We start from the raw sequence: 25,661 nt of genomic DNA on the forward strand, positions 1-25,661 counted from the left end.
GATCATCATTTGGTTTATAACAGATATTTTGATTTCGAATGTGTGAATAAATTACTAGGAAATTGCTAGAGCAACCTTATCGGTAGTTTACTAAAACTGAGTTTCTTGAAAGCAAAATATAAATATTTTAATTAAATGATGATATTATAATATAAATCAAATAATTAGTTCTTTCAATTCTGAAATGCAATATTTTTAAAATAGTCATGTTACTAAAAAATAATTAGAAATTAAGCTCGTTATCAAAAGGAGCTAAATATATGTCATTTTAGAATCTTAATATAATTTTCAACTTAATATTAATTACAAATACATTGATATATTTATTTATTTCAAATAATATTGGTTGAATAGGTGTAATTAATAAGAATGAATTTAAATGCATTTCAATCATTTTCTTAATCTGTGTGAAAAATATTAAAGTAACATTTTTTTTGCGGAACGGAGGGAATAAGTAATATTCTAAAACTGTGATTCACAACTACAACCACAATCAATCTATTTTTCTTAACACATTAGGCCTAACAATTTCTAATTTTCAAATAAGAAATGAGTTTGGATAGTTTTCAGAAAACAAGTACGTAAACTGGGTGATATTATAAGGGCTGAAGTCTATATATTTTTCTGTCCAGGAACTTGTGTCTTCCTCACAAGCGAGAATCAAATTAGAGAGCTTGTTGATTCTAGAAATGATGTAAATCCATGTGCATCAGTAAAATATGACATTACTCTGGTATGATATGCCTTTTAGTATTAGTAAAACTATCTTTATACGGATAGGGAAAAGTAATATCGTTTTTTTGAGACTAGTTTAAATACAAGTATAAACTAGATTTTGATCCGCGGATGTATTTTTTTAAAAAATATTATGCTATTTATTTTTTATGTCACTATTTAGGGTTGAACAAAAAACACGAATTTTAAGAATCGAACCGATCCCAATCCGAATAAATAATACCAAATCCGAACCGAAATTGATTAAATATCCGAATTATTCAAAATTTTGGTATTTGAAGAACTGAAACCTGATCCGATCTGAAACGAAGTATTTTGGGTATCCAAAATAAATTTATATACTTATATATATATTAATTATTTTTAGATTTAATATATATAAAAACATCCAGAATATATATGATACTTTTAAGTTCATTTACATACTTGAAAATATGTATAAATGATCAAACGTAAATATCTAAAATAGTTAAAATATACTCAAAACTCCAAAAATACTTAAATAATTATTAATTCTCTTTCCAAATATTTAAACCAAACCAATTTAAATTGGTTATCCAAATCCGAACCGAATCCTCAAAGATCTGAACCGGACACGAAATCTCAAACAGACCCGAAAACGGACCCGAACGCCCACCCCTAATCACTATTATATATCCTATATGTGTCATCATAGGTTACAAAAATATGTGTTATCATATAATTAATCGTATTTTATACGTACCATCAAATAAGTTTTCTTATAATTAATAATATTTTATATGTACAATCATATAAATAATCACATATATTATATTTTTAAATTTTAATGTGAAATATAAAAACCATAATTTAAGTTGGTGTTTGAAATTGGGCTTTGTATTGTATTTGTTTTTATATATATTGAAAACATTTTTATAATGGTTATTGGAAAATATGTTAGTAAAAATTAAATTTTGAATATATGTATATTTTTGAATGAAGTTTTGATATAAATAAATTTTAAATTATTATTTTGATTTGAATATGTATATCAAGTAACATAAACCATTACTTTTTAATATAATGTAATGGATTTTCAATATTTTTAATAGCATAAGTCCATTACTTTTTCTACTGCTATTTATGTTTCCAAACAGCGCTATTTCTTTTAATTACTATTTATGTTGTCAAACAAAAGTTTGAACTACTTCTACTTTAATAAGATAGATGATTGTAAATTTATTCACTCACATAAAATCTGCAAAGTTTAAAAGGGTATTTGCCTCGGTTTGTTTTATTCTCTTAAATTTATTTGTTTTCTTCTAAGTTGATTCACGTTTGTTGGATACACAACCAACAGGAAATTATGTTTTATTGATTGTTTAGTTCTGGTTTTACTTATCCAAACCACATCAAGTCTTGAATAATAAAATAGGTGTTTGATTTAAAAGATAAAGATAATAGAAATATCTGCATGTAAACTAGCTAGTACTTATATATGTTTGTGTGTATCAGGACTTGTTTCTTGCAGGGACTGATACGAACTCCACCGCGGTGGAATGGGCAATGGCTAAGCTACTTCGCAACCCTAAGACAATGGCTAAAGCTCAAGCTGAGATGGACGTTGTGGTAGGTCCAAGTCGTTCAGGAGTCACACATCTCGGATCTTCCATATTTTCAAGCATTAGTGAAAGAGACTCTCCGTTTAGACCCACTAGGTCATATTAAGCTATAAGACATGTCATATTTGTTTTGTGAAATTGATTGTAGAAAAGACACGTGACAAAATCACTTCGCAAATATAGTCTAGGGGATTGTTTCAAACCTTCCGGGCGACAATTTTTTATAATAGTTTGTTCCTTGCCTATTTTACATGCCATATGTAGTCTTAATTGTAATAATTTTAGTTTGTTGTTTGAGAACTTTATTGTTTTTAGAGGGGGGGAGGGTAGGAGTTTATTTATTTTTATTGCGGTCGGTCTTATAGGATTTTAACGTTTATTTTATAAGTTTATGTGATGTGTTATTACTCGCAAGTTTATGTACATTTGTATTTATTTCTCCAATTGGGTGGTATTAGGTGTTTTTTATTTGAAATTACATTGTTCAATCTTTTCTATCACTGAATGGGACATATGAGGCTCATCTGTTCGCTGGAAAAGCATGTAAACAAATTTGTTAAATATAAGAGTCTAAATATAATACTTTATGGAATGAAAGTACAGTTGTACACCATAGAACAAACAAAATCTCTGGTGGTAGCACTTATTTGAGCATTCGCCTTGATAATCAAGTTATCAGTTAATTTCAATGTTGCACTTAGCATACCATCAGACATGCGTGCTTCTTGTGGGCACCAACCCGAGAATGGGAGTTTTGAATGCTCACAAAATAGAACAGCTATAATTGAACCATTTAAACAGAAACTTGATGAAGCCAAAATAAACTCCGCTAGAATCATCATGCAGAGCACATTTTATACATAAGGACAACAAACACTGCTAAAAATAAACACATCCCCTAAAACAAAGAGACACGTATGATATCTGAAGTCTATAAAAAATTCTCTTTTCTTGAACAGTCCCAATCTGCGTGACTCCAATGTCATCCCACAGAGCCTTAGTTAAAAACCTAGATTTACAGGGACGTTCAGTACTAATCAAAGATATGGTTACTCTATACATAAGAGCAAAAAAAAACGTGAAGAAGAATTGTTATTGTGTAATAATGAGAGAAACCAAGATAAGGAGAAGGTAAAAAATAGACATTATTTTAATTCTTAGTGCATGATTGCTCGGCAGCCATAAGGATGCATAGAGACCAAATAAACTTGACCATGGACTGCAGGTAAGTTACCTCAGGTAACATCGATCCAACAGTCTGAAGAAGTATTATCGATGCATTTCAAGAGCTCCTGGTTTCTGTTTTGGTGTCTGAACACATCTCATGACCTGCCCGGTTGCCCGTCAAGTTTATGTGCTAAACGAACTCTCTTATCAGGTTCTATGACATCAAGGGCCTACACCAGAACGAATTTTCATCCATTAGTCCACGATTTTAACATTTTTTAAGGTCCAGGAAAAGTGTAGTGGCTTTGTACCTTTAGTAGCACTTTACAACCGTACATCTGCATACTAAGGTGGAACTATTTCTCCGTGAGATGACACGCTTGCTGATTTCCCTATTCGAATAACTCGAACAGATAGCACAAATAACTAAGGAAAGGGACAACGTGACGGGCAATGGACAGTAAGACATAGGATCAGTTACGAATAGACCTTCTGAAGCATGAGTCAGCTGCTTTTCCTTCTGGATTACAATTCTCAAGCTTTTGCTGATTCAATCCGCTCCTGTGCTGGTCCACTCTGAAAGGAAATAAAAGTTTGGTTAAAGTTTATTAGCATATGTTTGAGTGGAAACCCAAGAAAAAACTCGTGAAGGGAAAACAATTGCTCGAATTCAAAGTGGAATCAACTTTCGCCATCTTCATCTTCATGTTTCTCGATCCAAAGTGGTGAGTTCCTCTTAACCAGCTAGAAAAAGGATCAGTGAGCAGTATAAATGAAGAAATATAGGCGAAACAAAAAGAAGGTGCCGCTGTTCTTTCGACTTATGTAAGATGAATGAAGTAAAACCTTACGCACCCAAGTGACTTCATACTCAAGTCCAAAAATTCCGATGATGTTTTGGATCTTAGATTAGTAGTATATCTGAGCATGCAAGTTGGTAGCCAAAGTGAAAAGAGTATAACCGGCGGCATAGAAGTCGGTGTTGCCGGAAGGGCTGAACCTAGCGCCACTGAATATGATGATGTAGATGGAGACGTCCACGAAATTGGCGGCGTGGTGATAGTCAGCTATACCCAGGTGATTCTCTGAAAATCGTCGACGGATATGTAAACCAAAGGTCATCTGAAAGTCCAATTCCTGATGATTTCACACTGAAGATATATATATATATATATATGGATTCCAAAGGCCTGGATCGCATTAGATGCAGGAATTACGGCATGGACTGATTAATCTTATTTATGGTAAGTATGCGGATGAGAATCGCATAAGAGAGTGGCCAGAGAATATTAGAAACGATCAATGAAGAAGAAGACGATGGAGCGTCAAGCTAGCATTCTCGATAGCAAAATAACGAATCAATTTAGGCTTGCGTCTTTTACGTTTTAGTAGCATTGGATGATAATAGGTTCACGAAGCCCAAAAGCAAAAATGTTAGACCATGATTAACTTCTAAAGGGTTCTTATTCTTTTCTTTTTTGTCTGATTTTAAAAAAAATATATATTAAAAACGAACCAATCGCGGGTCGCCACGTATCAGTGGCGTCCGCGAACAGTACAAGAACCCAAGCAAAGTCGCCTCTTGCAGAAGAGGAAAAGGAGCTGGTTTTTATCAAAATCGTGGAACCCACCTCTTAAGAACCCACTTAAGAAGCAAAGTTAATGGTGGTTTTATGGCCCAATTACGAAGAGTGTCGAAAGTAATAAACATGCTATAGAGGATGACACGTGTCACTTTCTCCTCTCCTTATTTGATGACGTGTAGAGCTGAGGAGAGATGAAAGTTCTACTTTATATAATAAGAAGATTTAAGTTCATTTCATATTTTAATATGGAATCTTATCTCTAACATTCTCCCTCGATATAATGGTGCGTAGAACCATTAATTTCGACAGAATACATCACACCCTTCTAAGATAGTACTTTTTTTTTCTAGATATCTCGAAGAAATTGAGCCTTCCTTGGATCATCAATTCATATGATAATCAAACTACTTTTTGGGCCGGATTAATGGGTTAAGGTGTCGGCCCGCTCTGATACCATGTCAATAAGTTTGAGCAATAGGTAAAAGAACCTTCTTATTCATCATGTCACGGAGACAAGCTCCATATATACAAGTATATATGTTAACCTAAAGCTTGTTACACAAACCGGGTTGCACACAATATATGTCTGCCTAATACGGCCCACTAGTATTATCCAAAACGATTCGAACCACAAAGAACCTGAAACGACAAGAAAATCCGAAAAATCTAAAATATCAACAATGTTGAATTCTAGATCCGGTAATTAGGTTTATGAATCGTAAGATAACAGTAATCGATGTTTTAGGGGTCCAATGTTTCGTTTATTGAAGTGTTTAAGCTAATATGCCGAAAGAGAAAATATAAAGAGGAAATGAACTCGTCGTCGGGATGACTAACTCGTGGTGATTTCTCTCTCTTTTCTCGGGTTTTTCTCGTCCCCTTTCCTCATTAAATGCTCTTCTATTTATACACTTCTTTCCTTCTCTCTTTCTTCCCGTAGTGGTGGTGTCAGAGGGTTGGTTTGCCATCATCATTACGCTATTTCTTGTGTAGACTAATGGCAGTTGCCGTTCGGCTATTATCGGCGATTGGTATGATTGACGCCCTAGGTACTGTTCACTCATCCTTTCTTTGTGTGTGCCGAAAGTCGGCTGATCGGGTCGGTTTTACTTTTGATGGGCTTCTGATTGTTGGGTCCAACTCGCGGGTCAGGCCGAAGGCCCATCCTCCAACAAACAAGACTTGAGTATTCAAAACCTAAACAAATATCTCAAATACTCAATTTCGTTTATGTTGATCAACCCGTAAAGATATACTACTCCGAAGGATTAATCGAACTCAAATGAATTTAGATCAAAAGTGAATTTTAGATGAAACTTCAAAAATATATCCATACCGGGAGAATTATTAAAGGAACCCGACTCGAACATAAATAAAATCTGAATGAGACTGTGTCGTTACAAATTCCAATTTAACCACTCACTAGGATAAGACCTAGACCTGCACAAGTTTATTTGTATATATTATCGATAGTTTCTTTTATATATTTGATCATTTTATTTATATATATATATATAATATTTTTTGTTGTTATTATATAATTTCTTTCCGATGGATCGGATCAATTTTTATTAAAAAAAATAGAACAAAACTATAATTAATACATCATAGGTTGATCAGATTGGACATTAAACAAATTATGACATAAAACCTTATTTTTTCCATCAAACACATTCTTGAAACAAGTGAACAGTATTGTTTTCACCATTGAATTATTTTGACTTTTATCTTCAATATGGTTTTGAAAGCTTTCACATCAACCATCGAATTGATACAGTCATTTTAATATTTTTAGTCGTATATTTAATGAAAACTTACATTTTTGTAATTTAAAGTCGTTTTAAAAAATTCAAAATATAACATATAAGAAAAAATCTAACATATAAGGTGTCCTCATTTTTGTATTTTAAAGTCATTTAAAAAAAATAACATATAAGGTTTCCTCATTTTTGTAATTTAAAGCTATTTTAAAAAATTCAAAATATAACATAGAAGAAAAAATATAATTTTTTTATTATATGGTTAATGTGATTGTTTATTTTTTAATAATATAAAATTAAACAAAATGAAGAAGGATGTAAAAATTGTTATCAAATCTTTATTATTCATAATCATTAATTGACATATATATGCAAATCATATTAGGTAATTTCGTAGCTTTTATTTAGGGAAAGAATACACACTTCTTATATTTTAGGTTAATATAATGTTCTCTAGTGGACATTAAACAAATTATGACATAAAAACCTTATTTTTTCCCTCGAACACATTCTTGAAAAAGTGAACAGTATTGTTTTCACAGTTGAATTATTTTGACTTTTATCTTACATATGGTTTTGAAAGCTTTCAAATCAACCATCGAATTGATACATGTCATTTTAATGTTTTTAGTCGTATACTTAAGGAAAACTTACATTTTTGTAATTTAAAGTCGTTTTAAAAAATTCAAAATATAACATATAAGAAAAAATCTAACATATAATGTGTTCTCATTTTTGTATTTTAAAGTCGTTTAAAAAAATATAACATATAAGGTTTCCTCATTTTTGTAATTTAAAGTCATTTTAAAAAATTCAAAATATAACATATAAGAAAAAATCTAATTTTTTTATTATATGGTTAATGTGATTGTTTATTTTTTTAATAATATAAAATTAAACAAAAATGAAGAACGATGCAAAAATTGTTATCAAATCTTTATTATTCATAATCATTAATTTTCATATATATGTAAATCATATTAGGTAATTTTGTAACTTTTATTTAAGGAAACATTACACACTTCTTATATTTTAGGTTAATATAATGTTCTCTAGTGGACATTAAACAAATTATGACATAAAAACCTTATTTTTTCCATCGAACATATTCTTGAAAAAAGTGAATAGTATTGTTTCCACAGTTAAATTATTTTGACTTTTATCTTCCGTATGGTTTTGAAAGCTTTCAAATCAACCATCGAATTGATACATGTCATTTTAATGTTCTTAGTCGTATACTTAAGGAAAACTTACATTTTTTTGTAATTTAAAGTCGTTTTAAAAAAAAAATCAAAATATAACATATAAGAAAATTCTAACATATAAGAAAAATATAACATATAAGGTGTCCTCATTTTTGTATTTTAATGTCGTTTTAAGAAAATATATAACATATAAGGTTTCCTTATTTTTGTAATTTAAAGTCATTAATATAACATATAAGAAAAAAATCTATTTTTTTTATTGGGTCAACGATCTATTTATCCACGAGAACTATCATATAGCATCAGATCTCCACCAAACTATGAACTCGTGCTAAATCTCCATGAATTAAAAGTTTCAAATCTATTTATCCCTGAAACGATCGGGGATGATTGGTTGGGGCTGTAGATGCTCTGGACAGCCAAAATTTAGTCTACAGCTATATATGTCAACCAATAAACTCACAGCAAAAAAAATCTTTGCAAAATAAAAATATGGCTGCAGAGAGCTTTATTTCCAAAGGAAAAAATTAATGCTTTAAAAATCTACAGCAAGGAAAGCTACAGCAAATAAATCTACAGATTAAATTTTACAGAAAAAAATATAAAGATACAGCACTTACCAATCATCCCCGATAGTTCCAAACATAATTACCCATACACAATAATTTTAATTGGTTTACTCTAAACCAAACATTCTAAACCAACTAACCAAAACAAAACCCAATTAATTAAAAAATGATCTTTTTCAATAATGTGACAAGCTGCGGATATGAATATACACCATCTTCTTCGTAGAAGAGAGATCAATGAGCTCAAGCAAGTAATGAATCTATCTCTCAAAATCCATATATTTTAGGCTTCAACAATCCAATGTAAGGTGATGATGAGGAACAACAATCATGCAAGCAATCAGCCGAAGGTGATAATGATGAACAGCTTGCGTTAACCCAACTTGCGTTAGAACAGCTCTCATCTTTGGATGCTCGAGAACAGATAGACAAACTGAGCCGCAAGATTTGAAGATACAATCGGAGAGAGAACTGTTGTCTAAGCATATATGTGAATGATGGAGATTCCACCGGAGGAACTGCGTTTAGTCGCCCGGAGGAGGAATGATTGTGGTGATGCTCGAAGGCGATGTGTGATGGGTTAGAGGCGGAGAACACGACATTGTATTTGTTAGTTAATTGGGTTTTGTTTTGGTTTAGTTGGTTAAGAATGTTTGGTTTAGAATAGACCAATTAAAACCATTGTCTATGGATAATTAAGTTTCGAACTATTGTTTCAGGGATAAATAGATTTGAAACTTTTAATTCATGAAGATTTAGCATGAAGTCATAATTTGGTGAGAATCTGATGCTATATGATAGTTCTCGTGGGGAAATAGATCGTTAACCCTTTTTTATTATATGGTTAATGTGATTGTTTAATTTTTTTAATAATATAAATTTAAACAAAAATGAAGAATGATGCAAAAATTATTATCAAATCTTTATTATTCATAATCATTAATTGCCATATATATGTAAATCATAATAGGTAATTCCGTAGCTTTTATTTAAGGAAAGAATAAACACTTCATATATTTTAGGTTAATATAATGTTTTCTATTGTTATATAATTATGGAATAACGTGACACCATTAGATTAAACTATACTATTAGATGCTATAGAATTCTTTGAAATAGAATTTAGAAGGCATTTAGAGTGCCACCTAAGATTTTTATTAAGGTTTCTAATTTTTCAAATGTTTCTCAATTAATATATATGAGATTTGACTGGTCAAGAGCAGAGACCGGAGGAAGAAGGAAATTTACCATCGTATACGAAATTGCTAAATCAAACATCAGTCCCTCTTTCTCGCGCTCACCTTTCTCCGATCATTGCTACTCCTCTCCCGTCGTCGTTCCTTTCCATCTCCGATCAGATCCGATTTTACAAGAAAGGCAGTGAATAGGTTAGCCGGATAATCTCAGTTGCTAATTCCCAATCGTTTTTTTGTTTCAACATTTTCCCGACCATTGTAGACAGATCTCGTGTTTGAAAGTTCTGTCGCTTTCTTGTTGTCGGAAGTGAAACCATCAACTGGATGGAGTTTTGTTCTGTCCTGTGTGCCCTAATATTTTTATTTTACATATTGGTTTCCTTGCTCCCTACGTTAGTGCGCATTTTCCATTACCTGTTAATCTTTTGGTGTCTTAAATTGCTAAACATGTGATTTTCTTTATGGATCTTAAACAGGTCGTGAGTGGGATATCTGTATAAGCTGTTTAATATGGAAGAAGACGAAGAAAAAACCCTCAATGTTGCTGATAAGCCTGTGGTAGAGAACAATTTTGATATAGGGAACCCTAGTTTTATTCCTGATGAACACGCTCATGATCACGAGGATCTACAAGGGATTAGTTTAGTTGACGATGACAATTTCGAACAAGTTTCTCTAAAAGAGGAAACATCTCTTTCATCAACGAGTCTAGATCCTCTGGTTCAGTCCCCACATAGACCCAAACCAAAGGATACAATGCAAAACGTTTCTCCAGAGTTGCTCCATCTAGTTGATTCTGCCATCATGGGCAAGCCTGAAAGCTTAGACAAGCTAAAGAACATTGTCACCGGTGCTGAAAGTTTTGGGTCTGGAGATGATGATGCAGAGACTATTGCTTTCCTTGTTATTGACTCTCTTCTCGCTACAATGGGTGGAGTTGAGAGCTTTGAAGAGGATGAAGATAGTAATCCACCTAGTGTGATGTTGAACTCTCGTGCCGCCATTGTATCTGGCGAGCTTATCCCTAACCTTCCTTGTTCTGGTGACAGTGTTGTCTTCATGTCTCCTAGGACACGCATGGTGCGTGGCTTGCTTGCTATCTTACGTTCTTGCACGAGGAACAGAGCTATGTGCTCGATGGCTGGACTGTTAAGTGTTCTCTTGAGATCAGTAGAGGAGATACTTGCCAAGGACGGTGATATGAAATGGAATGCATCAGCTTTGTTGCACAGTATACAACACTTAGCTGGACACTCACTTAGTGTTGAAGACTTGCATACATGGCTTCATGTTACTAAAACATCTCTTCCAACAGTGTGGTCAAGCCCTTTAATGGATGCTTTGGAGAAGGCAATGAATGGGAACGAATCAAGAGGACCTTCATGTAGCTTTGAGTTCGTTGGTGAAAGCTCAGGGCTACTTGGTCCAGGAGAAACTCGTTGGCCTTTCACTAACGGCTATGCATTTGCAACTTGGATTTATATTGAATCCTTTGCTGACACACTAAACGCTTCAACCGCAGCAGCCGCCATTGCTGCAGCTTCAGCTGCCAAATCAGGAAAGACATCGGCTGCTGCTAATGTACATGCTGGTGAAGGTACAGGTCTGTTCAGCTTCTTGACTCCTGATAATAACCAAGGAATCGAAGTGTACTTCTATGCACAGTTCTTAGTAGTTGAGAGTAGTAGTGGTAAAGGAAACAAAGCTTCACTTCATTTCACACATGCTTTTCAGCCTCAATGTTGGTACTTCATTGGTCTTGAACATACATGCAACCAAGGACTTTTAGGGAACTCAGAGAGTGAACTGCGTCTCTACATTGACGGTTCCTTGTATGAGACTCTTCCCTTTGAGTTTCCTCGTATATCTAAACCACTTTCTTCTTGTTGCATTGGATCAAACCCTCCTCCTCCTGCATCTGCTGACCGTCGTCGACGTCAGTGTGCTTTGTTTGCTGAGATGGGACCAGTGTACATATTTAAAGAACCCATTGGTCCTGAAAGAATGACAAGATTAGCATCAAGAGGTGGTGATGTTTTGCCTTGTTTTGGCAATGGGGCTGGTCTTCCATGGTTAGCTACAAATGACCATGTCCGTAATGCGGCAGAGGAAAGCTGTCTTTTGGATTCAGAGCTTGGAGTGTACATTCACTTACTTTACCACCCATGTCTACTTAGTGGACGGTTCTGTCCAGATGCTTCTCTACCTGGAGCAGCAGGTATGCCCTCTTGGTTCTATTTATAGTCTATACTAACATATTTATATCTGTGCATGAACACGGGTGAAACATCTGGTGTTCCTATAGTCTTGAAAAATATATGTTATTTGTTTTTGTTTTGGTTAAGGTACTTTAAGACGACCAGCTGAAGTGATTGGACAAGTCCAGGTTGCAACAAGAATGAAGGCAGTGGAGTCTTTCTGGGCCTTAGCTTATGGAGGACCAATGTCTTTGCTTCCTCTAACAGTTAACAATGTGTGTAAAGATACTCTTGAGCCATCTTCTAGTAATCTTCCTACATACGCTCTTGCTGCACCTATCTTTAGAATCATCTCAGTTGCTATTCAACATCCTGGGAACAATGAAGAGCTGTCTCGTACTAGAGGCCCTGAGATTCTAGCCACCATCCTTGGCCACCTTCTTCACTCACTTGCATCCCTTAGAGTAGAAGATGATGAACTAGTTGCTGCCATTGTCTCGGTTTGTCAATCTCAAAAGATCAACCATGCACTCAAAGTGCAGCTCTTCCGGACACTACTATTGGACCTGAAGATATGGAGTGTGTGCCATTACAGACTTCAGAAGAATCTCTTGTCATCACTTCAAGATATGGTGTTCACCGAAGCAGAAGCTATGAGAAATGCTGATGCTATTCAGATACTTCTTGATGGATGTAGGAGATGTTACTGGACGGTTCAAGAGAAAGACTCTGTCAACACTTTTTCTCTAGATGGGGATGTGCGACCAATGGGGGAAATTAATGCATTGGTTGATGAGCTTTTGGTGATTATTGAACTTCTAATGGGAGCAGCATCTTCTTCCTTTGCTTCTGCTGATGTTCATAGATTACTTGGCTTCATAGTTGATAGTCCACAGCCAAATCAGGTATCATGTTACATTAACTATCAAACATATGTCATGTATCAGATATTTTAATATTGTTCAATTGTTACATCTGTTTTAGGTTGCAAGGGTATTGCATCTCATGTTCAGGTTGGTTGTACAGCCAAATACTGCAAAGGCTCAGACATTTGCAGAGGTGTTTATAACATCAAGTGGGATAGAAACACTTCTTGTTCTTCTGCAGAGAGAAGCGAAAATGGGTGATGACAACATTGTAGAATCTGTGGCTACTACTCCTAGTGAACAGAGTCAGCACAATGAGTCTGGTTTGTTAAAGAAGTTGGATTCAGTTCCACAAGACAGTCATGCTCATGATAGTGACTCAGTTACCATCTCCATCTCCATGAATGATAACAGAACATCATCTGTTTCTGAAACCCCATTTAGTAACAACACAAGGAACAATACAAGAAACAATGTTGACGATAGTGACTGCGTTGTGGTTGGGATCATTAGATTGATTGGTGCATTGATTTCAAAAGGGCACTTGAAATTCTCTCTCGGTTCCAAGTCTGATGTCATGAGTAACCTCATAGGTCATGGGATTCATGAAACTGGTGGAACAATGTTTGATGATAAAGTATCATTGCTTCTATTTGCATTGTTGAAAGCATTTCAAGCAGCTCCAAATAGGTTGATGACTGAGAATGTCTACACAACTTTGCTTGGGACCTCGGTATGTAGTCATGTTTGGTCTCGTTTGGTCATGCTATCATCTGGCTAACCTGTAATGATCATTTGCTTGCAGGTTAATGCTTCATCAACTGAGGATGGCGTGAACATTTATGATTCAGGTCATCGCTTTGAACACCCTCAGCTTCTGTTAATCCTCCTGCGTTCTCTGCCATTTGCATCTAAGGCTCTACAAAAGCGAGCACTTCAGGTATGAATGTCATAGCTAAAGACACCTTTGTGAAGTTAGTTTTGTCTCTTTCTGAACTCACTCTTTCTATGTTAGGATCTTCTATTTTTGGCTTGTAGCCATCCGGAAAACAGAAGCAGTCTGACAAAAATGGATGAGTGGCCTGAGTGGATCTTGGAGACTTTAATCTCAAACTATGAGGTATGACTCCAACCTCAACACTTTTAAAGTTTCCCTCCATGATTGATTGAAGCATGTACCAGCAAGGTCTCTTTATATGCTGACTATTTTGTGTACACATACAGAGAGATGCAGGTAAACAATCTGCTTCACCTGGCTCTGCTGAGGTGGAAGATCTAATTCATAACTTCTTGATCATAATGTTGGAACATTCAATGCGCCAAAAGGATGGCTGGAAGGTAAATTTATTTGTTTCAGCTCTCTACCAGATTCAGGGGCGGCCTTAAAATTCATGGGGCTTGAAACAATTACTAAGTACATATTTTTCTTAATCATTTGGGGACCTAATAAATATATATATATACATATTAACCACTAAGATTTTGCGGGCTACAGACGAATGTTTCATCTCGCTATGTCTATGACCGCCTCTAACCAGATTATATCATTTTCACATTTTTTTCAAGCTTAATTGTTTCTAATTCTTTTTACAGGATATTGAGGCTACAACTCATTGTGCAGAGTGGCTCTCTATTGTTGGTGGGTCTAGCACTGGAGAGAAACGCATTAGGTAGTTTCACACACCACATTGTTATGCATTTTTTTTCTGTAATGCATTGCTTCTTCTTATGTACTTTGAGAGATACATGTGTTCTATTCAATTTTTTTTTACATGTTTTGTTCACTTAACTTTGGCAGGCGTGAGGAATCACTACCAATTTTCAAAAGAAGGCTTCTTGGTGGGTTGCTAGACTTTGCTGCCACAGAACTACAAGCTCAGGTAACTTCTTGTGTTTTCACCTGTCTTGTTACACTATGTGACTGCTATAGCCTAACCTACACATTGTTCTTTCCCCCTCAATAGACTCAAGTTATCGCTGAAGCATCAGCTGGTGTCGCAGCAGAGAGTCTAGCACCAAAAGAAGCAAAGGCTGGAGTAGAAAACGCTGCTCAGCTTTCAGTGTTTCTCGTCGAAAACACAATTGTGATTTTGATGCTTGTGGAAGATCATTTACGACTACAAAGCAAGCAGAACTGTGCTGCAAACGCAGTTGATGTTTCCCCATCCCCTCTCTCTCTTGTTTATCCCATTAACAACCGTCCACACACATTGACAACTGTAGGAGAATCATCAGAGGTTTCTAGCAGCCGTGCTTCAGTGTCCAGTGATTCAGGAGGGGTCCATCTAGATGTAAGTGGATATATTACTCAACCATTATCTGTTAAGGACGCTTATTGTTACTTTACTTTTTCTTCAGATTCTTGCTTCAATGGCTGATGCAAGTGGCCAGATATCTACAGCAGTAATGGAGCGTCTTGCTGCTGCAGCAGCAGCTGAGCCTTATGAATCTGTTTCATGCGCCTTTGTTTCATATGGAAGCTGTACAATGGACTTGGCTGACGGTTGGAAGTACAGGAGTAGATTGTGGTATGGTGTTGGACTACCTCCTAAAACAACTTTTTTTGGTGGTGGTGGAAGTGGTTGGGAGTCTTGGAAATGTTCTTTACAGAAAGATGCTCATGGAAACTGGATTGAACTTCCTTTGGTTAAAAAATCAGTTTCCATGCTTCAAGCTTTGCTGGTTGATGAGTCTGGACTTGGAGGTGGGTTAGGAATTGGTGGAGGATCTGGCACTGGGATGGGAGGGGTGTCATCTCTCTACCAGTTGCTGGATAGTGATCAGCCTTTCTTATGCATGCTTAGAATGGTGCTCTTGTCTTTGAGGGAAGAAGACCATGGTGAAGATAGTCTCTTGATGAAAAACTTAAGTTCTGAAGATGGTTCCTCTAGTGGACCATTAAATATCAGTCCTCAGATCTCACCATCAGCATTATTGTGGAGGTAAAGCATACTCCCTCCACTTCAAATTATCTGTTGTTGTAGAATAAAATTTTCGGTGCAAATAAGTTTTTCTTTTTGTGATTTCAATGCAATTTTTACATTAATTTATCTCTTTTGTCCCTAATTAAATTTTTTAAAACAATAAATACAATAAAACTTTAGTAATTAAATAAGAGTAAAATTGAACTTTTAATTATTTTCTTAATCATTGTGAAAAGACCTTAAACAACATCTAATTTGAAACAGAGAGAGTATTTGTCATCTTCTTCTGCTTGCTATTACTCAATAGTATATCTAGAGAGGTGTCTTGTCTTTTGATCTGCAGTGTGCTATCTCCTGTTCTAAACATGCCAATATCTGATTCAAAGAGGCAGAGAGTATTGGTTACTACATGTGTTCTATACTCTGAGGTTAGTTCTCCACTTTTTTCACAATCTTTTTTGTGTGAATCTTGATGCTCATTTTGTATTTTTATTTTTCACTTTCTGATACCAAGTATGTTGCAGGTATGGCATGCTGTAAGCAGAGACAAAAGGCCACTACGTAAGCAGTACCTAGAGGCAATATTACCACCATTTGTTGCAATTCTCAGAAGGTGGCGACCTCTTTTGGCTGGCATTCATGAACTTTCCACTGCTGATGGTTTGAATCCTCTTGTTGTTGATGATCGTGCTTTGGCTGCTGATGCACTCCCCATTGAGGTTTTATTATCTATTACCATAAGATTTGTTTCATGTTTGTTGTGTGTTATTGAACTGTCCTGTTGTTTCTTTGTATCCTAGGCGGCTCTTTCTATGATCTCTCCGGAGTGGGCAGTTGCCTTTGCATCACCTCCTTCTGCAATGGCACTGGCCATGGTAGCCGCAGGAGCAGCTGGTTGGGAAGCGCCTCCACCTCCAGCACCACCAGCACCTCCATCTCTTAGGCGAGACACATCATTGCTTGAGCGTAAGAGTGCTAAACTTCAGAGCTTCTCCAGCTTCCAGAAGCCCTTGCAGGCTCCCAAAGATGACACACCAGGTACACCAAGAGGTAAGGCTGCTGCAAAAGCGGCTGCTCTGGCTGCTGCACGTGATCTTGAAAGGAGTGCCAAGATTGGTACCGGGAGAGGTCTAAGTGCTGTTGCAATGGCCACATCTGGTCAGAGGAGGACTATAAGTGATATGGAGCGTTTACAGAGATGGAACGTCTCTGAAGCTATGGGAGTAGCGTGGATGGAATGTCTTCAGCCAGTTGATACAAAATCAGTTTATGGAAAAGATTTTAATGCCTTGTCTTACAAGTTTATTGCTGTGCTTGTTGCAAGCTTTGCCTTAGCACGTAACATGCAGAGATCTGAGGTTTTATTTCTTCCTTTGTCACACTTTGTTGATTTTCTCACTATACACTCTAATCCACTACTCACTAGATTGATAGGCGTAAACGAGATGATAAAATAATGAGGAACCGCTTGTGCATGGGAGTACGTGGATGGCGCAAACTAGTACGTTACTTAGTAGAGATGAGATGCTTCTTTGGACCCTTTGGAGACCATTTATGCAGTCCTAAACACGTAAGCCACAATGTCTTTGGTCTAAATTTGAAACATGTTGAGGATTTTCTCAGTGATGTACATGTGCAGGTGTTCTGGAAACTTGATTCTATGGAAAGTTCTTTAAGGATGAGACAGTGTTTAAGAAGGAACTACACTGGTAGTGATCATCCTGAGGCAGCAGTAAACTTGGATTCTGCATTAAATGCACCTTTTCTTGCTGTTGAAGCAATACCAAAGGAGATAATGTATGAAGATGATGAATATAAAGATGCAAATGATCTTGAACACGAAGGGAAAAATGAAGAGAGGATGTCTGGCTCACTTGAGGATGCAATAGAACTGTCAAGTGGAATCAGTGATCCTCGACCATTGAGTGACCAAGATGTGGTTCAGAATTCTAGAGAAGTGGTTCTCAAGGAACTTGATGAAAGGATTGTTCTTGAAATTTCCTCTTCTATGGTCCGACCACTAAGGGTTGTGAAAGGAACCTTTCAGGTATATATGCTCAACTAACATACCATTTTGTCTCCTGTTTCCTTGTATGTCTGATGGTTGTCTTCTGCCTTTTTCAGATTACAACAAGGAGAATAAATTTTCTTGTTGACATGAGTGAATGCCAAGATGTAGATGGTAAGTCAGAAGGTTCAGAAGACCAACAAAGAGATCGTAGTTGGTTGATGTCTTCTCTTCATCAGATTTATACCCGGAGGTAAAGTTTCATCATCAGTGTTTGTCTCTATACCTAGCTCACTATTTACTCTATTTTATTATGAGATGATAAAAATGGCTATTATGAAATTTTCATGTTAAAAAGCAAAAAAGATTATGTACTACTACTGTGCTCCAAAAAAAGATTATATACTACTTGAATATACAGATATCAACTGAGAAAGAGTGCTTTGGAACTATTCATGGTCGATCGCTCAAACTTCTTATTTGATTTTGGGGTATCTCAAGAACTCTCTCTCTGTTTGATTATATTTATCTTCTTACCTTCTCTAACGAAAGTATTTTTCTGAACTCTGATGAACACATAGAACACTGAGGGAAAAACTAATGCATATAGAACTATAGTTCAAGCAAGGCCTCCTCATTTAAACAATATTTACCTGACAACTCAGGTTTGTGTGTTTTTGTACACCTTAAGTGTTCTCTATGTGCTGTAAAACTTACATAATTCGTTTCCTTTGTAGAGGCCAGAACAGCTTTTGAGAAGAACTCAGTTAATGGAACGATGGTCTAGATGGGAGGTATGCTATTTCATTTTCCCCCTTTAATAACATCTGGAGTAAACCTTTATATTGGATAACTTGCAGATCAGCAACTTTGAGTACTTAATGCAGCTCAACACGTTGGCTGGGCGTAGTTATAATGATATCACTCAGGTAAAAATCTTGTTGAAGTGAGAATGCTTTAACTTATGTGAAGCTTTTTGATATCATCTTCTTCCTTTGCAGTATCCTGTTTTCCCATGGATTCTGTGTGACTATACATCAGAAGTCCTGGACCTTTCAAATCCATCTAGCTTTAGAGATCTTTCAAAGGTGGCACTACTTGTAGTTTTGGCTCTATGCCTGTATGTAATGGTTCATTAAGCTTTAAAAAAAAATTAATGTGGGTCTGATTATGTTCAGCCTATTGGTGCATTGAACCCAGAGCGGCTTAAAAAGTTTCAAGAACAATATACAAACTTTGAAGATCCAGTAATCCCCAAGTTCCATTATGGTTCACATTACTCAAGTGCTGGAGCAGTAGGTTATCTGTTGTATGATACATTGTTAAGATGCTCCATGCATTTGGTTTATCTTGTTGTTTATCTCATGTGGTAGGTGTTAAATTATTTAGCTAGAGTTGAACCTCTTACAACACTCTCAATACAACTGCTCGGTGGAAAGTTCGATCTTGCAGACCGAATGTTTTCAGACATTGCAGCCACATGGAAAGGAGTTCTACAAGATATGGAGAATGTAAAGGAGCTGGTAAGTTTCTCTTCTTTGCAAGTGAAAGAGTGTAGCCATGTTCATGACACCTCACTTTGTTTTGTAGGTTCCAGAGTTGTTTTACCTTCCCGAGGTGTTGACCAACGAGAATCATACAAAGCTTGGTACTGCAAACCTTCCTCCTTGGGCTAAAACCCCTGTTGACTTTGTACACAAGCAACGAATGGCTCTTGAGAGTGAGCATGTCTCTGCACATTTGCATGAATGGATTGATCTCATTTTTGGGTAAGTTTCTACACTTCTCAACTTATTCATATAGCCATGTTAATTGCTTTCTACACTTCTCAACTTATTCATATAGCTATAAGCAGCGTGGTAAGGAAGCTATAATGTCAATAATCTTCAAATTGATCTCATTTAGTGTAACAATAAGTTTAAGTACAATTTGTCTATTTTTTTTTTGTTTTGTATATCTAATTTTGATAATTTATCACAATAATTTTATAAATCCAAACACTAAAATATCTTATATAAATATAAAATATATATAAAATAAATTAAAAATTTGTTAACACCAGTGTTTTTAAACTCGGACCGAACCGGTGGTCGGACCGGGTTGAACCATGAACCGGAAATAATCCGGGTTGGGTTAATGTTAAAACCCAACTAAAATCCAACCAGTTAAAACCCCTATCGAACCGTCAAAAACTCGGGAACCGGCGACCCAATGAACCAGCCAAACCCGGTTCGTAAATAAGCCAAAATTTTGTTAATGAAACAATTAATTTTTCTTCCTTTTAAAGTAAAAATAAGATTTATTAAAGATTAATAAAGTATCGTCTCTCGTCTTTTTCTTTTGTCGTCTCTACAATTCATAAATTATAAGATTCACAAAGTTTAATATTCACGTCAAGATATTTTATTTGTCTACTTCTCACTTTGTTTTAATTTTATTTCATGATCGCTTGTTTTGAAGATTTAAATAATTGAAACATTGTGAAATTTGTATTTCAAAATATAACTTTTAGCTAATGTGTATATAATTTTTTTTTAAAAAGATGATGAAGATTTAGAGTGATAAGATCTGCGAATTAAGTATAAATGTAATTTTCATATTGATTTTAGATTTTAATTCTTATTTTTAAGTTTTTCAACACATTATGGCTATTTAAACATTTTATTTGATATGATCTATTTTTTTTTAAGAATATGCATATTATTTATAAAATATCATTAAATTTAGTTTAATCTAAGTAAACCCGATCGAACCCGGTCGAACCACAATGACCCATGACCCAAAAAATTTCCGGTTCGCTAGGCGGTCCAGTTTTAAAAACAATGGTTAACACCTATACTCCAAATAATACGCATAGTCAGATAGTCCTCATCAAGCATTTAGTTACGGTGTAACTAGTCCTCTATAAAGCATTTAATTACCGCATAACTCTTTCTTGGACATTGAAAACAAGTGTAGACAAAGTTTCGGTCTTGCTTTTTATAATTATCAACTTATTCATTTTAGGTATAAGCAACGTGGTAAAGAAGCTATAATGTCAAATAATGTTTTCTTCTATACTACGTACGAAGGGACTGTTGATATTGACAAGATCAAGGATCTTGTAAGTTATCTTTGGTTGCACTAATGAAGTTGCTCTTGGTTTGGTACTACTCTGTCTCCTTGACTTGCCTGTTGGATACTTGTTGAAGGTACAACAACAAGCTACTCAAGACAAGATAGCTTACCTAGGGCAAACACCGTTCCAGCTTTTGACTGTTCCTCACATCAAAAGAATGCCTCTTAAAGATGTCCTTCATATGCAGGTAACATGGTTATGTTATGAGGTTCTGAGTTACAAGAGATGAATCTGACAAACACTTTCTTGTTCAGACAATATTTAGGAACCCAAAGGAGATAAAACCGTATCCAGTTACAGCACCAGAACACTGCAACTTACCAGCAGCAGCAATCAAGGCATCTTCTGATAACGTTGTGGTCGTTGACATGAATGGTCCTGCAGCACATATTGCACAGCACAAGTGGCAACCAAACACTCCCGATGGTCAGAGTACACCTTTCATCTTTCATCACGCTAAGGAGGCTTCAACTGGTGTAACGTTGATACGCATGTTCAAGGGTGATTCTGAGTATCCACAAGCACAGGCTTATGGTTCATCAGGAATCAGAAGTTCTTCGGTGACTGCTATTACAAGCGATGGAGAGATTATCACTGGTAAGCAGTTTTTAACGGTTATGATCTATGTTGTGAAGGTTTGGTGATTAATAAAAGAGAAATACTCTGGTTAACACTAAATCCTGTTTATATGACAAAATTAGCACACTGGAGGAAAATTTCCACAAGTAGAATTTATAAAAAGTTTATAATGATACCGTGAGTGCTTTAGGGCGTCCACAAGATATGTTCGCTCTTTTCGTAATATTCATTGTTAACAATGGTAAACATTGTTTTATCTTTAGGTTTTATGGTTTAGTATCTAGGATTTACCGTTTGGTATAATTTAGGAATTAGAGTAATTTAGTATTTTTCATGCCAAATGAGTGATATTTTGTGAATTTTTTAGAATAAACTTATAAAATGTGTTATTTCGGAAATTTGCCTTTAATAAAATTCTATGTTATAGGTGGACATGTGGATAATAGCATCAAGCTAGTCTCATCTGATGGAGCCAAAACACTAGAAACAGCTTTTGGTCACTGTTCTCCTGTAACATGTCTGGCGCTGTCTCCAGACAGCAACTTCCTTGTAACAGGTTCAAGAGATACAACTCTTTTGATGTGGAGGTTTCACAAGGGACTCACTTCTCAGACAAGTGAGTCCCAACAGACAAAAACCTCTGAGACACCTTCCTCCGCAAGCAACACCTTGATGAACAAAGCCAAAAAGCGTCGCATTGAAGGGCCTATACAAGTGCTCCATGGCCACTTAAGAGAAGTAACATGTTGCTGTGTTAGCTCAGATCATGGAATAGTTGTTTCTTCCTCTGAGTCAACAGATGTTCTAGTGCATTCCATAAGGAAAGGTCGACTAATAAGACGGATTGTTGGCGTCAAGGCTCATGTTCTATGCATCTCTTCTGGTGGAGTTTTAGTGGTTTGGAGTAGATCAGATCGTTCTATCAGCACGTTCACCATCAATGGTGTTCTTATTTCAAAAGCGAAACTTCCTTCCTCTTGTACTATAAGCTGCATGGAACTGTCCATGGATGGTCAAAACATTGTGGTCGGCGTGAACTCGTTTTCCTACACTGGTGAAGAAGATTCATCAAGTGGAGACAATGCAATTAACATACTGGACGTTCCATCTCCATCAATATGCTTCCTCAACTTATACACTCTCAAGGTATTATCAGGACCGGCCTTGAAATTTTGGAACTTCAAACAATTTAGTAGAGTTTTAGTAACATTTTTTTAAAGAATGTGGGATATTTATATATATATTAACTCGGAAAATTTTAGGTCTAATGCTAATGTTTTACTTGGCTATGCTCAGGACCGTATTACTATATTATTCAAGACCATAGATGGCTCTTGATGTTGTTGAAAGAGAACTTTGACTAACAAACAAGTAACTCTTCTTCTTGTGTAGGTATTCCATGTGATGAAGCTTGGTAAAGGGCAAAATATAACAGCTATGGCTCTGAACATAGACAATACTAACCTCTTAGTTTCCACTGAAGATAAACAGTTGATCATCTTCACCAGCCCATCTGTAAGTTTTTTGTTACCATGTTTACATTTTGAGCATTTTACTTCAGCTTCTTCATTAGTTGCTACCATTTTCTTACTAGTAAGATTTGCTTATGAATCAGAATCAAATTGCTTCAAATTGAACTCGAAGGTGGTGGATCAGACAGTGAAACTTGGATCGTAATAACATTGTATTCAATCAAAACCTTTCGATAAAATTAACGGCAAACTCACGGAACTTTACTATGTATAGTCAGGTTTTCACATTTTCTTCGTATGTATTATTAACTTATGATTAACAATAACAGTATACTGGTATGGTACTTACAAACTAGATGATTACGTGGGATAAGTACCGTAGAAACAAATGTATGTTGATTAGTATTACGACTTTTATGAATTTAAAATTTGTCAATGAACATATTTAAGGGACAATATAGAAAAGTTGAAAACTATACTTGTTAACTGTCTTCAGTATAGGGGGTAATATAAGAAAAACTGCATCGAGTTACAACAAGACCGTTAAAGTTATTAGCTGTCTTGAATTTTATAAGTAATAAATAATACTACTACCATATGACTATCTTGAGCTGTCCGTATAACAGTTTTAAAATATACGTTTGCAGCGTGATTCACGACTTTGTTTATATGTTTTGCCGACCAAAATAATTAAGGAAATATATAAAGGAGGCATAGCTGGTAAGATAAACTCAGATCACACACCCCGTTGATTCACATTATTTCTTTCATAACACATACGTTTCTCTCTCTGGTCACAATTAGAGAAGGAAAATTTCATCTCATAAAGAAATCATCACATCCCAAAGAAAAAAAAACGCGAAGCTGACATCAAAACGTTCAACAGATTTCTTCAAGTAGGATCAGTAACCAGGTACGTCTACTTCGGGAAATGCTATGGTAATAGCCACGAAGAGCCTTACAAGAATCCACCAATCAAACACCCTCTTCATCCAAAACATAATCTCATATTAATTTGTCGGGTGTGACAATGATGTAAAAGCTAGGAAATGCTTTTGTTGTGAAGATCCTCTCAACAGGTTGTTTTACTGCTGTCCAAGTTGTGATGTTGCTATAAATCTTGCTTGCGTGAGTAAGCTACCGCTCTTTTCTATAAAGCATCCAAAGAGGCATGAGCATACACTCACCTTGTTTCCTAGACAGGTTACCATAAATTGTAACGTTTGTGTGTTGGATCATTCAAGGTGTCCGATCTACATATGTCCTTCTTGTGACTTTGTAGTTCATAAAAGGTGTATCGATCTGCCATGGGTCATACGGATATCTCGTCATGAACACCGCATCTCTTTTACACCTTCTTTTGACGTGGGAGATTGGGTTTGTAGCATCTGTCGTTAAAAGATTAACGTCGACTATGGAGGATATTCTTGTAACAAGGATGGTTGCTCTTATGTTGTTCATTCAAGATGTGCGACGGGAAAAAATGTGTGGGATGGGAAGGAGCTTGAGGGAGAGCCAGAAGAGATAGAAGAAGAAGAACTTGAGCCGTTCGTGCGGTTAAGTGATGGAATGATTAGGCACTTCAGTCATGAACACCATCATCTTAAACTGAATGAGGAGACTGATGATAGAGCTTATGACGATACAAATCTTGTAAAGCTTGCGTCATGCCTATTTATTACATCCTCCATTAAACATGCGCAAATCTTGCTCGTAGAGTATATCATGCCATACATCCACATCCACTTACTCTAGAGATAGAATCTCCTTATCTAGTTACATGCTCAGCTTGCTCGAAAGTGTGCAGTAGTTTCTATCATGAGTGTAGCCAGAGATGTCATTTCATGTTGCACGTACAGTGTGCTACGATTTATGAGCCATTGATCCATAAAAGTCACGTGCATCCTTTATTCCTAACATCTGAACCTGACGAGTATAGGAGCTGTTCGAGTTGCCTTGACTCGGGATTGCGTAGTTCTGGTTCTAATGAGCCGTTCAACTGCATTGAATGCGACTTTTCTTTGTGTTTCGAATGTGCTAGTTTACCTCAAAAGGTGAGGTATAAGCATGATGAACACATCCTTACTCTTTTTTATGGAGATCAAGAAGCAAGCGAGTCCAATCAGAATTGGTGCGAGATATGTGAGAAGAAAATAAAGACAGGTCAACGGTTCTATACGTGTGATGAATGTTGTGTTACTTTACATATTGAATGTTTACTTGGAAAAGACATGCACTCAAGCTTTCGTTCATATTCGTCCGGTCCTGGCAAGACTGATATTCTACCCAACAATCGGATGACTCGACCGATATGCTCCACATGCCGCCAACGTTGTCAACAAAAAATGGTCTTCCAACGCTTTGGATCCAAGCAATGTTCCTTTACTTGTACGAGAAGATATCATCCTAGTTAATGTGAATGTATATTAGCTTAATGGTTATTTCATCTTAAATTTTCTTATATATATTGTGGATTGATGGTTATTGAGCTATTGATAAAAGTTATATAGATGTTGGAGATATCCCTTTCTCTGGCAGTTTATTATGTGAACATAACAACTGGGATAAGATCACAAGACAAGACACAACAATTGATCGGTGTTATACATGGGGATGAAGAAGACTACACTCAGTGCAGAATATAACAACTATAGCTCTGAACATATAACAAACCTCTTAGTTTCCACTGAAGATA

General features: G+C 35.8%; 1 protein-coding gene and 1 pseudogene across 1 annotated transcript; both read left to right on the forward strand.

Annotated features, from left to right (window-relative positions):
- Positions 1–9,719: 9,719 nt before the first annotated feature.
- Positions 9,720–23,955, forward strand: LOC106393313 (BEACH domain-containing protein C1-like). The gene is made up of 29 exons (XM_048755380.1): positions 9,720–12,019; positions 12,147–12,904; positions 12,984–13,598; positions 13,671–13,805; positions 13,881–13,985; positions 14,090–14,203; positions 14,459–14,535; positions 14,664–14,745; positions 14,830–15,156; positions 15,224–15,807; positions 16,133–16,217; positions 16,314–16,508; positions 16,590–17,147; positions 17,216–17,359; positions 17,429–17,836; positions 17,914–18,050; positions 18,219–18,288; positions 18,379–18,462; positions 18,535–18,591; positions 18,658–18,726; positions 18,799–18,885; positions 18,976–19,092; positions 19,171–19,320; positions 19,388–19,566; positions 20,804–20,900; positions 20,989–21,102; positions 21,170–21,512; positions 21,922–22,640; positions 22,887–23,955. The coding sequence occupies exons 1-29, from the start codon at positions 10,312–10,314 to the stop codon at positions 23,169–23,171; spliced, it is 8,403 nt and encodes a 2,800-aa protein (XP_048611337.1). The 5' UTR covers positions 9,720–10,311; the 3' UTR covers positions 23,172–23,955.
- Positions 23,564–25,380, forward strand: LOC106393312 (annotated as a pseudogene).
- The last annotated feature ends 281 nt before the right edge of the window (positions 25,381–25,661 follow it).

Source organism: Brassica napus, chromosome C4, assembly GCF_020379485.1.
Source record: "Brassica napus cultivar Da-Ae chromosome C4, Da-Ae, whole genome shotgun sequence".
In the NCBI taxonomy this organism is placed as follows: domain Eukaryota; kingdom Viridiplantae; phylum Streptophyta; class Magnoliopsida; order Brassicales; family Brassicaceae; genus Brassica; species Brassica napus.